Source organism: Talpa europaea (assembly GCF_964194135.1).
Source record: "Talpa europaea genome assembly, chromosome: 8".
Lineage (NCBI taxonomy): Eukaryota > Metazoa > Chordata > Mammalia > Eulipotyphla > Talpidae > Talpa > Talpa europaea.
Window position 1 is genome coordinate 114,874,225 of NC_140075.1, and position 16,238 is coordinate 114,890,462.

At 45.4% G+C, this 16,238-nt stretch overlaps 1 protein-coding gene across 7 annotated transcripts in view; it reads right to left on the bottom strand.

Annotated features, from left to right (window-relative positions):
• Window positions 1–16,238, bottom strand: part of EML1 (EMAP like 1) — a gene marked incomplete at both ends in the record, with an annotated part of 134,765 nt that overhangs the window by 37,826 nt on the left and 80,701 nt on the right. For 4 of the 7 annotated variants that reach the window (XM_084240675.1, XM_084240670.1, XM_084240674.1 and 1 more), the window contains 2 exons: window positions 3,695–3,829; window positions 15,352–15,481. In XM_084240675.1, the coding sequence (XP_084096801.1) occupies window positions 3,695–3,829; window positions 15,352–15,481 (265 nt within the window). Of the gene's footprint in view, window positions 1–3,694; window positions 3,830–6,516; window positions 6,574–15,351; window positions 15,539–16,238 lie in introns of all 7 variants that reach the window. The other 3 variants (XM_084240672.1, XM_084240671.1, XM_084240669.1) reach the window with 3 other exon arrangements.

Genomic DNA, 16,238 nt, shown 5'->3' on the forward strand with positions numbered 1-16,238 from the left:
AATAAGTCCTTCACAATGACAAGCACTGTACAGCTGTTAATATTCATGCGCCATAAATAATACATCAGGTAAATATTACTCTACCCTCTATTGCTTTTGTTCCTAGGGAGATTTTGCCAGTGCAAAGATGAACTGCTGTTAAAATGTCGTGACTTATTACTAGCGAAGTATTTTAAAATGTTCAACATTCTAAGATAAAAGTTCATAATGTCACAAGAAAGCTAGTGACCATTTTCAGAAATAATAAGTTGCAGGAGAAAGAAGATTAAAACTGTACTAGAAAATATAGCTTGTAGAATTAAAAATGCAATATTTTAATTGTATTATTTTATGATTACTTTTCTTGATTCTGTTATTATTTTATTCTTTTTTTTTTTTTGTACTTGAGTACCTTACATCCTTGTTAGAGCTTTGGAATGACAGGATTTCCCATTCAGTGTCGTTGCCGGAGCTCACCCACCAGTGAATCACCCTCATCCTCCACCCTGCCCCTTGTGTTCTCTTCCCACCCTTTTCTTGCCTTTTCCCTCCTCAGCTGGAAGCCTCAGTTCCATGGTCAGCTTTCAAGGGTTGATTTTAAAATCTGTCTGACCCTTAGTTTGGTTTCTCCATATTCCACATGTATCTGGTATTTACCCTTCTCCTGGCTTATTTTGTTTAGCATTATCCCTCCCAGCTCCATCCATGTGGCTGCAAATAGCATGTCATTTTTGATCACCGAGTAATAGTCCATCCTGTATATGTGCCACACCTTCTTGATCCCCTCATCTGTTTTGCGGCACTTAGGTTGTTTCTATAACGTGGCTGTTGTAAACAGTGCTGCCATACACATAAGAGTGCAGACATGTGCCATTCCTTGGATTGATAATCAGAAGTGAAATTGCTGGGTTATGCGGCAGGTCCATTTTTAACCTTTTGTGAAACCTCCATATTGCTTTCCAGAGGCTGGATCCGTCTTCATTCCCACCAAAAAAAAAAATGCAATTATTTTAAAATAATTAGATCTTTGAAAAGGCAAATGTTCAGGACCTCAAAAACATCATTTTGTGTTCAACAGGAAGATTTGTACAATTTAAGTGGAGGGTCTTAATATTTGCTGTAATTATTATTATTGAGGAACATACAGGCTGTTGTGGGATTGTAAGAGGAGCCTCTTTCTAATTTTCATTGTTAGCCAACTGTGCTAACAGCAGCGCTGCAGATGGTGTGTGGTGACTGAGCTTTATCCCAAATAATCTGTGACCCATACAAGTCCTGGCGCTGCCTTGTGGGATCGCCTCTCACTAAGCCCAGGAGGGCAGGTCACCCCTCCAGGGCCCTCCCTCGTTCAGCCTGGTGTGATGTTAACAACCACGGCACTAAGGGGTTTCTATTTCTTTCCTTTTCCCCAGTCACAGATTTGGCCCAAATCTGTCTGCACTCAGGGCTGTGTCACTTCACGGGGATGTCATATAACGTGGGTCAGAGCAGAAAAGAGAAAAAACATTCTTTGTTCTGCGGGTCCCATCTTTTACCAACTGCATGACACCCCCTTCCTGAGGGTCAGACTGTGCTGGGTGTTCCCATCTAAGACCCAAGAGGATTTGGTCTAAAATCTCTAATTCACAGAGGGAAAGGCGGGGCTCAGAGCACTGGCTTGCTGGCCCTCTGCTCTCTTTCACTCCAAGCGGCGCCCTTTCTACTGCGTCTCGCTGTCTAGAGTAACCAGACAGGGGGCCATTCTTAGAGTCTTTTAAAGTGTAAGACAGCGGCCTGGAACCACAGACAGATGTTAAAGCATCTGGGACCATGGACAGACTTTAGAGCATCCGGGACCACGGACAGATGTAATGTGTGATGGAGATGTGAGGCTGCTCTATCAAGGAGGCACCAAATTCCATGCTGTTTAAAAAGGAGTATCATCGAAGCCCCCTCCCTAGAGCTTTCTAGCTGGTTTTATGTCCCAGAGACCGGGCACCAGTCAACGCCAGTCTCTAGCTCTGCTTGGCAGGAGGGCGAAGCAGCCTTGAGCAGGGCTGCTCACGGGCAAGAGCGAGGAAGGACGAGGGGGCCAGGCAGCCGCCAAATCACCAACTTGACCTTCACTTCTGTTGCTTCTCAGCAGCTGCCTCTGTCTGTGTGAGCCACAGCAGCTCTCTGCCCGCGGTCCCTCCAGGTACAGCCAGCACTGCAGTCCCTCAGAAAGGCAGAAACCTGCCCTCCGAACCTTTGCTGCCGCCTGGCCAGCTCAGCGCTGCGTGGCCTCAACTACTCCTGGGTTCTAATGAGACAAAGGACTAATTTTCAATGGACATGTTTAGTTGACAGGATTGTTTTAGAAAATGATTAGTAAATTTTCTCAGTCCCTCATTTCCAAATCAGAGTCTCCTACTGTGGCATTTAAAGAAAATTCCCTTTGTAAATACCTCCTACGGAAATATTTACTCAGCACAATCTCCAAAGCCATAGGACTTAGGAGATCAAACAGTCCTGGGGCTTAACAATGCAGATTGTTTTGGGAAATTCTTAATAGAAATCAGATGTGCTGAAGGGGAGCCAGTTATGTAAGAACTGCCAAGGGCCAGCCATTTCAGGCCAGCTCCCAAGCTTACCCGAAGGCCAGCAGCCCAGAGGCCATCCGCTTCTTCCTGGGCCCTCAGTGGTCACTGCAGCCGCTTGGCCTTATTTCCAAGGCATTATCCCGATTAGCATAATCTCCTGATGAGACGTGCTCACAGGCTACGTGGAGACTGAAGCTGCAGTGGTGCTGAGATGGTCCATCCATGGACCTGACCCACCTCAGATGTACGAAGCCCAGCCTCTCCCTACAAAAGACTTCCCCTGGGAATTAAACTGAAAGCTTCTGCTTCCTTTACAGGATGGAAGCAGAAGGGATCTAGAAACGTGGAATTTTACAGTCTGTGGCTTGGAGTCGCTTGCCTTATGACTAAGGCTTCTTCCTAGATGAACATTTGGAAAAAAACATGTGATTCGCCTGTGAAAGTCCAGTTCCTTCCCAAGCCTTATGCAGTAGAGAAAATAAAAGGCAGCACAGGGCTTATGATGAAGGGAGACTGGAGTACATGAGGCGGGTATCCTCCAGGAAACGAATGTCATGCGTGTGACACGTTCTTAAGCACAAAGCTGGTACAGAGCCGGAAATCAGCATCACTGATAAAATGTCACTACCGGTTTCAGAGATACCTTCATACCCCATGGCAAACTAACCTCCAAGAAAAATGCAAACTCAGAAATGTATTTCATGAAACCAGAATGAAAAGGTTCCTATTTCTGGTGTCAGCTCAATATTAAAAAGTTTCTGATAAATCATAAAGTTACAGCTTTCCACCCAGTCCATCCTAGAAACTCCACTGCCGGCCAACTCGAAGTCTCCACCAAATGTTCAAACAGCTGCAGATGTGCTGGGAAGATCCAGCGCCCAGCAGATGCGCAGGCAGGCAGAGGGCTGCCTGCTCGCCAGGCAAGGGGCACCAGGCAGACCCGCCTGTCCCCGGCTCCAGCACTCTCCTGCCCGGGCTGAGGGGGAGGGGGACCGGCCGCCCCTGGAGCTGGATCAGTGGTCTGGGGAGACGCCAGCCCCCAAGAGTGCTCCCAGCAGGTGAATTGGGTGAGTCGTTAGGGTTCTGGCATCTGACTCACACCTGGGGAGAGGGGTCTGCGGGCTCGCAGGGCGCGCAGCGGGCAGGGGCCTCACCTCTCACTGTTCTTCTTGCCGCTGGAGGAGCTGCTGGTGGAGCCCGTGCGGTTGCGGTTTCCTCTGGAGTCCCCGTAGCTCTCCCTCCGGGCGCCAGGGGAGACGCGTTCTGAAGAGCTGGTCCTCTTGATGGTGCTGGAGGCAAGATGGAAATGACAGTGAAACCCCCAATGAAGTGGGGTAAGTACAGAACATCATCCCTCCACATGGCTCTTTAAACGACGATCAGCTCTAAGTTCCTAATCATGGAGCTGGGCGCTTCCCAGCAGGGCACCTGGTGTCCCTCCTGCCTTTGTGACCACGGCACTGAGTGCAGCTCCAAAGGCAGCCCCCCCAAAACTCCATGTGCGAGCTCCGGGGGCTGTGTGGCTGGAAGTGACCCTGTCCTGGATGGGCTATGTCAGGCTAGTGCGCCCAGCCAGCAGGGACTGGCCTTGGGGGACATTTGGCAGTGTCTGGAGACAGTTTCTGGTGGTCCCAGTGGGGTGGGGGCTGCCATTGGCCAGGGATGCCGCTAAATACCCAGGACAGTCACCCAGCAAAGACCGCTCCAGCCCCAAGCGTCAAGGTAGGCTAATGACAGAATATGACGTCGACAAGACTTGTTAGTGGCGCCATCCACGTCAGTGCTAAACCTCCTCCACTTAACCAGGGGGGCAGCCTGGGGATTTCTGTGGAGACAAAACGAGCGTTTGGGGGCCTCCCCGGTGGCGCAGCGGTTGAGTGCTGGGTTGCGAAGCTGCCCGCTGCCTCTGCGGCACCGGTTCGATCCCCAACTGCTCCCCGGCCACCGGAGGAGGGTCCCACATGGCGCGCAGACCTCTCCTGCCGCCCGCTGCTCCCCTCAGCAGTGTACTTCGGTCCTTCTGCCTGCTCTGCTCCCCGCTCTGGCTCTGGTGAATTCTCTCACCCTCCCGCGCTTCTGACTGTACCCAGTGCTTGTATAAATAAATAAATCATTAAAAAAACAAACAAACAAACAAACAAAAAAAAACCCCGAGTATTTGGCTGTGTGACCAAGCACAGCAAGAGCGGCCTCCAGCTGGTACCTCTCTCCGAGGGGGGCAAGCTCGTGCCCACGGGCTGGGTTGGTGGTCCGCTCCTGGCTGCCTCTAGAGTGTTCTAGCTGTTTCTTTAGGTCCCAGGTCCCCTGACACCTTATCCCCTTTGTCGCTCTTGTAGACTCTACAGAGCCCACTATTTAAAGAAAGGGCGGCACTAGTGCCTAAGTACGTGGGGGCATCCCGCTTCCACCGGTCCGGGAAGAGACCCCAGTTTAGCACCGCTCTGTGGGACAGAAGGGAGGAGAGGGCAGGCGGCAAGCCTTGGGGCTGGCCCAGACTTGGGTGCGGCTGGTCTGGACACACAGTTGTGGTGGGTGGCCACATGGGTCAGTAACCAGGGGTGGCTGCTGAGCCGCAGTGGAGGAAACCCCCATGAGGAGGAGAGAGGAGACTCCCTCGGGGGGCTTAAGGAAAGAGTCATGTTTTAAGCCATGGGTTCAGAAACTGGGGGCCCAAGGTAGCAGAGCAGCCTGAGTGAGCACAGAGGTAGGGAATGTGGGGGTGCAGGGAGGGGAGGAGAGGAGATGAAGGCCAACTGATGGAGGCTCCAGGAAGCCCCATGGGCAGTTGCCAGGAGAGGGTGGGGACAGAGCACACTGGCCTCAGGTATGAGGGCACCTAGGAGCAAGACAACAGATGGCCCCTCCTGCAGAGTGTCAGTGCCCCATTTCTCTCCATGAAACACGTGAAGGTCACACACAGGGTGTGGGGGGGCTGTGTCCGGCTGCCGCCCTTCCTAGGGGTGCCCGCTCTCTGTTTCCTTCTTTTTCCTCCCCAGTCTCTCCAGCTTCAGCCCTTCCCCTTTGTCACTTGGAATCATCCACAGTTTGTCTCATGGTTATTTAAGCCACCCGGGCACTGACTGACTTTGGCGAAGCCAAACATCCATGAAACGACCGTGCTGGTGCCGATGTGGGCGCACAGCCCTGGCATCTCACCGCGGGGATCCGCAGGGGTGTGCCTTAAGGTTAGATGGGAATTTTTAGAACACTCAATTTGGGGACAGGGAAATTACAGATGTCAGGAGAGCACTGCCTTTCTGAAACTTGGGATTGAAGTCTAGAAATTACAGAAACCTTTGTGTTTAAAGTTCAAGATATTCCGGTGAGAAAAACACCAGGATCATTAACCGAACGGGGCCCTTCTCGGCCGAGCATCTGGCGCGAGGCTGGCGGGTGCGCTGCCCTCACAGCAACCAGCTGAGTGTCACCTCGAGGTTCTTGTGGGAGTTCAGGGCAAGTTCACGGCAATTTAGAGACTTGTACAGAACACCCTGAAAGAGCTGAGAAGTCATGACTATTATGAATCAATTACAGCAGCCATCAGTCAATTTCCAGCCCAGCGGCTGGAAGACCTAACGGGGTCCCCAGAATGGGAACAGCAGCAGCAGCAACAGTGAACACAGAGTCACTCTGCATTTTGTATAAATGATCTAATACAGACCCCACAAATTCCCTGCCAGCGGATGGCTCTCCCCACCTTGCAGGGGGGAAACCAATGGAAGGTTATAAAGTGAACTGGCTGAGGTTACTTCACACCTGGCTTTCTTGACTGGATGCCCTGACAACTACCTGCCATTTATGAAACTGGAATACACTTGCTTTGAGGACTTGTTGAACATCTAAAAAGCCAAGAAATGTCAAAAATTAATAGGGTTACATGGCTCAGGACTTGCTCAATGGCGGCACCGACGAGCCCTCTAAGCTACTGTGTTAAAGGGAGCAGCTAGGGTTACACAGCCATCTAAGCGGCCCTCACCTTGCAGCTGGTCTGTGCAGTCTGCATGCACTGAGAAGGCCCACAGACCTGTTCCAGCTACGTGTGAGAGGCACAGAAACAAAGCAGAGTAAACATGAGTGCAGTCACAGAGCGTGGGAAAATATTTTGGTATGCTTCCGTCAACAACAGCACGCCCACCAGCGCGCAGCACGGGCAAAAACATTTTGGATTTCGTACATTTCGTAGAGAGGCTTGGGTATCACGCATCACAGCTCTTTCAAGATATTTTTCATTCACACATTTGCATTAAAATGTTAAGCTTTTTTTTTTAATCTAGTATTGTTGTATACATCGAATAAAATAAGACCCTTTCTTTTGATAGCCAAGAGCTCTTATGAATTAAGGAGGATTTACTGGATTCCATGTGAAGGAGAGAAAATGAAGCTTGAAGACAAGACACCCGCAGTCTCGTGGCCGCAGAGGGAGTGTGTCTAACGCTGCACAGGCCCGGCCCGCGTGCTCACAGGGCCAGCGGGAGTGACAAAGAAGTTACGCTCCGTCTGGACAGCAAGTGAGAAATAGGCCTTTGATGCTCACAGCGGTGGGAGCGCTGGCTGGGAAGAGGCTGGACAAGGACACAGGATACTTTTCAGTACTTAGGGCCGGTGAAGTGTTTTTGGTGTAGAAATGCATAATTACCATCATTTTTTCTTTCCCTTCTGCTTTCCACACCTACTCCCAACCCAAAACCTTCTTTATTTTTTTTTTAAAGATTTATTTATTTATGCATACAAGAACTGGAGTGTAGACCAGAGGTGCGGGAGGTGAGAGGATTCACCAGAGAGAGTGGGGAGCAGAATAGGCAGATCTACTGTTGAGAGGAGCAGTGGGGAGACAGGAGAGGTCTGCTGTGCCCTGTGGGTTGCTCCCTGGCAGGCTGGGGATCGAACTCGTGCTACAGTGGCTGGCCAGAGCTTGACAGTGCTGTGTCTTTAACCCCTATGCCACCAGGGAGGCCCCCCAAAACCTTCTGAGATCTGAATATGGACTGGCTCTTCACCTCGACACCACATATGCACATTCAATGATTTTTGCCAATTTAAATTTTAGAATCATAAACTTTCTGCTGTGTGGACTGGTGGCCACCTTCTGTTCATGAAAGGATAGCTCCAGGCATAGGAAGGTGCAATTATGTCTTGTGTTCACCACATGATTTGGAATCAAGAATTGGTTTTCCAAAATATTGCAAAAAGACTCCAAATTTATTCAATGGCAATGCAGAACTCTGACAGGCTGGGCTTCTGTGTGACCAGACATTTCGTGATGATGTCATTTGTCAGGACAAATCTTGGGGTAACTCCACCAAGATTAAACAGTGATGCACTCAACAGATATTTCCCGTGTGAACAGAGTGTGAAATTTTCTGGCCCCCAAAGCCCCAGCCCTGGTCTAGCAGGCAGGAGACCGAAGCCAAGTTCACATCCCGATGCAGGAACCCGCAACCTTAAGGCCAAGGCTCACCCCACAATGACCAAGGAGTCCCATGAGAAAGGGCTAACAATAGGTGCCCAGTCCTTGCTTTTTTTTTTATTTTTTATTTTTGCATACAAGAACTGGGGTGTAGCCAGAGGTGCCGGGGAGAGGGTAAGAGGATTCCCCAGAGAGAGAGTGGGTAGCAGAACAGATGGATCTAGTGAAATACACTGGCTGAGGGGAGCAGTGGGAAGAGAGGAGGGGTCTGCTGCAACATGTGGGGCAGCTCCCTGGCTGGGGATCAAACTCAGGTTGCAGCGGTGATAGCCTGTTATTAGCCCTGAGGGCACCAGGTAGGACAGTCCTTGCATTTTTTTTTTAAGATTTATTTATATGTGCATACAAGAACTGGGTGTAAGCCAGAGGTGGGGGGGTTGGGGGGGGGCGGGGAGAGGATTCACCAGAGAGAGAGTGGTCAGCCACTGCAGTACAAGTTCGATCCCAGGGAGCAACCCACATGGCACACAGACCTTTCCTGTCTCACCTGCTGCTCCCCTCAGCAGTGTATTCCAGTCTTTGCCTTTTTTTTTTTTTTTTAAGAAAGGAAGAGATTAAATCCAGCTCTGTCTGCCTCCAGCATTAGCATCTATTTAGGATAACTGAGAAGGAGATGCCCTCCTGTCAAGAATAATTATGATCTTAATGCCAATGACTCACTGTTCCTACTTATATAAACTAAATTCATCCTGTGTTTACAGGAACAGCTCTCATAGAGGCAGATCTGCTGAACTACTTCTGGGGTTCACATGGATTATCTAATAAACTCTTTATTAACTGAGTACTGTTGAGACTTTATTTCCAGTTAAACTAGACTGACTGTCTACTGGGCGCCATGCTGGCCACTGGAGAGTCCGCAAGGGACCGGCACTCAGCTGGCTCCTATCCTGTGAGCTAAGTCTGACAGCCATGGTCACCACAGCCACTGAACTGCTCTGCCATTCACTGTGAAGACAGATCTCAGTGGCAAGAGCCACACCATCTTCTAAGAAGGCCAGGAGTGACCTTAGGAAAGTGGAGACATCAAAGTAGGGTTTTTCTCCTACCAGATGAAGTCAACCCCCTGCGGCAATCAGGGTGAAGGTCTTCCCTTCTCATGTGAGGAGAGGGGTCCACGCAGCGCTCTCCCCTCACAGGCAGAGACTCCTGTCTTTACTGAGAACAGACTCAAAAAAAAAAAAAGTTTCGCACCTACATTTCAGTGGCTCTGAATGAAAAAGGAATACATTACAATTAATTTTAAAAGGAGATTAAGGGGCCTCCCTGGTGGCTCAAGGGGTTAAACACAGCACCATGAAGCTATCCGCAGCTCTGCAGCATGAGTTTGATCCCCACCTGGCCAGGGAGCAACCCACATGGCGCAGCAGACCTCTCCTGTCTCCCTGCTGCTCCCCTCAGCAGTGTGTTTCAGTCAGTCTGCCTGTTCTGTTGCCCACTCTGTCTCTCGTGAATCCTCTCACCGCAACCCCCTCCCCTCCAGACACATCTGGCCTGTACCCCAATTCTTGTATGCATAAATAAATAAATCTTTTTTTAAAAAAGCAATAAAGCTCTTGTTTCTCTGTCCTTTAAACGGTGCATGTATGTCTCGGCGCTGATCACGTCCTTACAAAAGCTGTGTCTCTAACAAGTGTCACTGCTTCCGAAAGGGCCGCTCGCTGTCTGCTTGGAAGCCAGAGATGGTCAGCATCCTCTCTTATACTCTGAGCAGGACATTTAAAATTATGCTCTCTTTTTGTATCAACTTTATTCTCTTGCTGTCTCTTCTCACAGCCCTGCCCTATTGTGAAGCTCAACTTAGGGGCAGAAAGAATGAGTGATTGTCTCTGTGTTGAGCCAGTGGAAATGTTACTCTATTGTCCGCCGGGCATCCCCGCTGAGCTAGGTATGACCTACAAAGTCTTCCCCGGATTTTCTGCCTTTCTCCCTCTGACGAATGGAAACAAAGCTTTTCCCAAGGATTCCAAATCAAGCCCCCAATCGAAGTCTTAATTGGCAACACAAAGCACACTGCTGGGCTCTGGGCAATTTCCAAAGGGGATTTTGTTCTTAAGCAGTAGGCTGAAAAAACCCCAGAGAAAAGAAAATAAACATGTACCCATCCACACACCACAGATGCCCCAACTCAGTTCATCTGGAGCTCTGATTACAGAGAAATTCCTACATGATGGTAAACATATTTGAAATGGCTGGGAATTTATTTGAATCTCAATATTCAGAATGCTCAGCTTGTTTCTTCCTGTTTTCAAAATCCTCTCCTAATGAAACATCGGCAGGAGTTTTAACCTCAGAGTAAGAATTAGATGCCACAGTTCAGGTCTCCAGCTTCCAAACGGATCGGAATTTACAAGCACGGAAGGCCATAAAGCCCAGAGAAACCCAAGGAATGAACCCTGCTGCTGGACGGAGAACCATGAGTCTTGGACACCCAGTCTAGAAGACCACGTATTCCCAACTGGCACCAGACAACAGTTTATCAGATGAATTCAACTAATTATTTTGTGGAGGAAAAAAAAAGTGGACAGAGGCCTGAGACTTTCTGGAAGGCAGGATGATGTTTAAATGATAATACAAACAAACATAACATGACGGTTGAAATAATATTTCTTCCTTCTTCTTCCTTCCCTTTCCTCCTAAGAGAATATTGCTGAATAATCATCATCCACGGACACTCTTATATGGTTGGACGGGGTGGGGTGGGGTGGGGGTGGAGGACCCAGATATCTGCTCATAGCACACAGTCTGGTGCTTTGCATGGAGTTCAGCCCCTGCAGCCCCTTATTAAGGGGCAATTCTGTGTTTCACACTTGCAACCTTCCAGAATTCTCTCTCAGTCCCTCAGTGCATTGCAGAATGTCCCTGCTTCCAACAAGCAGAATCCAGACAGGTCAGGCATTCAAGAGGGAGGTTGCCAAATGTTCTTTATATCCAGCATTTTTTCTGCATCAAGGCAAGGGCTGTCCTGGGATCTTTGCAGGAAGTAGCCTACCACAGTGGAAAGCTGGAGCTCAGGACCCAGACAAACCCAGAATTCTGGAAGGTTTGAGCCCACACTCCCTGCTCCTAGTCATGGGACAGCAGAAGTTCCTTTACCTCTCAGAGCCTTAGTTTGCTCATAAAATAGGATTATAATATTTACTCTGCACGGCTGTTGTGAGGATTAATGATAATTAAAAAGCTGGTACTTGGGCTTTTGTTATAATCAGTAAAGGGTTTCTACTCCCAGCACTGAGGAGCCCAAGTACCCACTTGCCTCTTTGTTTTTTCAGGACCTGTGGGAAAGTATCAATTAGATCCCATCGTGCAGTTTTATTCCTGCAGTCAAATCGCACTCCCAGCCTGATCCTGCTCTGAATAAATGTTTCAAAGACTAGAACTCAACACACAGTTTGCCAGGAATTTTGACAGTCATGCCAATTAATCCTTCTAGGATGCAGACCCACATAATGTCTATAAAATGAGGGGACTGTACAATATCAAAGTGACTTTGTACCAAAAATAAAGACTTCCACAAAATCCTAGAACATATTGCTCTGAAAATTAAACAGAAATTTAATTAATTTTTTGCTCTGAAAAAATTATTTTATTTAAATTCAAGCACAGAAAGAGGCATGAATTATAAAATTCTATTTTCTCCAAGGACAAAGGGCAATAACCTCATTTTTGTTAACTATGTGCAACTTTGAAAAATCAAATCATGAAACAACTCACTGTCTTCAAATTTGAATTTTATTTTATGTTTTTACTGTGGTCAACTTAAAAAATTTTTTATTGAAGTTACATTGGTCAGTTTCAGGTGGTTAAAACTATGAATCAACATTTGTGTATATGATCTTACGTTTGCCACCAAATGTCTAGTTTCCATCCTACATCATACATTTGACCCATTTTACCCAACTTATCTACCCCTCTCCACCCTGTCCTTCTGGTTATAACTATTTTGTTTTCATAGTCTAAGAATTTGCTTTGTTTTGTTTGTTCATTTGTTTTGTTTCTTTATCTTTCAAATATGGGTGAAATCAGATGGTGTTTATCTTTCTCCATATGACTTAATTCACTTAGCAGACAGCCTCTAGGTACATTCATATCATAAACATTTTGGCAGGACTTCATCTGCTTTTACGTGACCATCATCCCATTAGGTACATGTACCAGCTCTTTATCCAATCATTTGCTGATGGGCCCTTAGATTTAAACAGTGCTCTCTTAAGCAACCAATGGATCCAAGAAAAAAAGTCACAAGAGAAGTTAGCAAATGTCAAATAAAAATGAAAATATAAAATGCTAAAACTTATGAGGTACAGACAAAGTAGTATTAAGAAGGGCATTTATAGAGGTAAACACATGTTAAAAGGAAGGAAGATCTCAAATCAACAACTTAACTTTATACCTCAAGGCGCCAGACAAAGAAGAACCAAGTAAACCAAAAGATAGCAGAAGTGAGATACGGATAAAGGATAGAGCAGAGATAAGTTAAATAGGAAAAAAAAAAAGAAGAGTTGTTATTTTCAAATCAACAAATCCTCAACTAGACTACCAAAAAAGAAAGGAAACTCAAATAATTGAAATTAGGGAGATTTCATCTGAAGTCACAAAAATAAAAAAGGTCTGTAAGTGACTACTATGGACAAATACTGGCATCATGTTTCACATAACTTACCAAGACTGAATCATGAAAAAAATGAAAACTCTAAGCAAACCTGTAACTAGAAGGACAGTGAAGGATTAATCAAAAACTTCCCAACAAAGAGAATTCTACCAAACATTTAAAGAATAACCTATACCAACTCTTCTCAAACTCTTTTAAAGAATCGAAGGAAGAATACTTCCAATCTCATTCTATGAGACCAGCATTGCTCTAATACCAAAATCAGACAAAATCACAATAAGAAAAACTATAGAACAATATCCCTGATGAAAATTAAAACAAAAATTCTCAACAAAATGCTAGCAAACCAAACTCTTACAGCAATTTAAAAGGATTATCTACTATGACCACATGAGATTTATACCTGGAATTCCAGCATGTTAAAATTCATTTAACATATGAAAATCAATTGCTATATTAACAGAATGAATGACAAGTATTGCTTCATCACCTCAATTAATGCAGAAAAAGCTTTTGACAAAGTTGACCCTCTTTCACGATTAAAAACACTCAATAAGGTAGAAATAGAAGGAAACTACTTTAACATCATAAAATGCACATATGAAAAGTCCACAGTTCACATCACATACAGTAGTGAAAGGCTAAAAATCTTTCCTCCAAGATCAGGAATAAGGCATGGATACCAACTCTCACCACGATGTTCAACATAGTACTGGCACCTCTAGCCAGGCAACTAGGTAAGAAAAAGAAATAGAAGGCATTCAAATTGGAAAGAAAGAAAAGAGTAAAATTATCTCTATTTGTGAATGAGATAAACTTATATGTAGAAAACTCTAAAAATGCCACACACAAAATTTAAAGACTAATGAACAATTTCAACAAAGTTTAAAGGATAAAAAAATCAACTCTCAAATATCATTTGTATTTCCATACACAAACAATGACCAAGTTGAAAAAAAAAAAAAAGGGAATATCACTTATGATAAGAGAAAGGCAAATCAAAACCAAAATAAGATACCACCTCACACCCATCCGGATGGCCTCTATCACCCAATGCCAGAAAATGCCAACCAGGATGAGGCACTGTTGGTTGGAATATAAAATGGAGTGGTGATTATAGGAAACAGTGTGGAAGTTCCTCCAAAAACCAAAAATAGAATCATCATATGATCCAGCAGCCCTATTTCTGGTATATACCGCAAAGAATTCCAAGCAGGATCTCAGAGAGATAGTGCACACCTATGTTCAGAGCAGCATTGTTTGCAATACTCAAGAAGTAAAAATAACCAGAATTCTCATTGACAAATGAATGATAAAGTGGTATATACACACAATGAAATATAACGCAGCCTTAAAAAAGAAGGAAATTCTGTCATATTCTACAATATGGATGAACCTCAAGGATGTTATGGTAAGTGACATAAGCCATTCCTATGAAGTATCTAAAGTAGTCAAAATCACAGAAAACGAAACTAGAAAAGTGGTTGCCATGGCCTGGGGAGGGATTGCTATTTAGTGGATCTGCAGTTAATAGTTTTGCAGGATGAAAACAATCTAGAGCTCTGTTGCACAATAATATGAATCTATTTAACATGATTGAACTGTAGACTGAAAAATGGCGAAATGGTAAATTTAATATTATATATTTTACCAGAAAAACAAATCATGACAGATGACCACCTGAATCTTTACAAGAGTCAGTCTTCTCAATCTAAAATCTAGAGGAATAAAAGCTAGTCTATATTTACGATTGTCAATCAGCATCCACAACATTATTTCATATTGATTATAGATAAATGATTCAAACAAGCATTAAATAGATATGCAAAGAAGACAAGAATTTCATTTTAAAGTTCTGGAAAGCCTGCAAAACCAGTTTTTCTGAAAATCTGCCAGCAATAAGCACCTAAACTCTGTCTACAACGCCTCCCCGGCACCCCCCCCACCGCACTAGTGGATGGGCGATAAAGGTGACACTATCTATTTAAGAGAAGAGATGCTGCTGCTAGGTGTCCATTGCAGCTCAGCAACTCCACTAACACTTGCAAGCTCACCGGGCATCTTCAGCACCCCACAGAGCAGGTGCTCATCCCTCCCTGGCACATGAGAGGCAGCTGGCATTTTAATCAGTTTTCAAGTTTTCTTGCATTCTGAGCACAAGGCTGTAGGGCAGCGCTGCAGTACCTCTTCATGGCTTCTAAGCTATATTACCAGCAGGTATGTAATTTTCCAGGGTCTAAAAATTTTAAAAAGCGGTCGGGCTTACAAAGTACAAAATTGTAACATGACAATGGCGAAATTACTGGTAAGTGAAGCACCAACCACAATTTCTGACAGACAAAGTGGGCAGAGCTCCACCACGAAGCACCATCTAGAAGGAGGAGCTAGTCCCACAGTTATAAAAATTGAAGGTTGGTCTGGCAACCTGAACTTTGCTGTGCGGCGGTGTGGACTTGAGAACAGCACACTCACATTTACAATGGAAATATGCCATTTGCTTTTCCAAAAGAGATTTTTAAGTGAGGATACAAGAACATGCACTGTGGTTTGAGCCACGAGATTTGACTAAATCTAAAAAAAAGAAAAACCGTCAATGAATAGAGGTCCTGTTATGTCAACCCAACAAATACTTTCATAAGCTTTAATTCAGAGAAACTGTAAAGTGTCATATAAAAAAGTAACAATTTATAATCAAGCTGAAACTGGTAGTTGACTGGCAGACACCTGCTGCCTACCTTTTGGTTGCTGCTGGCACGGTGGTTTTGGCCCCGGAGGGGGATGGGAGAGAGCCGCTGGGTTTCTTTGGTAACACGGTGCCATTGTTGATGGTGGTTCTTAAAGGTAAGGTCTGGACCAGAGGTCTTGCTGTAAAACAAACAGAAAAGGAAATGAGCACTTTTCCCTTTGTGAAGGCAACTCTTTCTGGAATTTAAGCTCTGCAGAATGGAGGGGGACACCGATTTTAAAATGTTAGCAGAGATGACAAAGATGCAAAGACGAATCAATGGAGATTTTCAACAAATGATGCCAGAGCAATGAGGGAATCCCAGACACCTTCACTGGGTTTGCAGATGAGTGTTTCTATCTATCACCGAAAGGACAATCCTAAAAGAAAAGACTGCTGGCTGGGATGCCATTAAAATGAAGAGAAATGTTTGCTCTGTGAGAGGCATTTTAAACAGCATGAAAAGTCACCTACCGGGAGAAAATATTTGCAAATCACATATCTGATAAAGGATTTGTATACAGCATATAAAAGAGAATTCTTAAAACTGAACAGAGAGAAAACAAACAGCCCAATTAAAAAAATGGGCAAAAGATCTGAACAGACACCTCACCAAAGTGGGCACACAGATGGCGAATAAGCATATGAAAAGATGATCCACGTCTTTTGTCATCAGGGAAATGCAAATTAAAACAATAATGAGATATCGCTGTACACCTATTAGGATGGCTAACGTCCAAAAAAAAAAAAAACCCAGACAAAATCCCCGTGGCTGGCCAGTGTGCCGGGCCCCAGCAGACCCCGCTCATGGCTAGTGGGAATGCAAAATGGCAGAGGCCTTTGGAAGGCAGTTTGGCAGCTCCTTATAAAGCTAAATACATACGATCCAGTGATTGT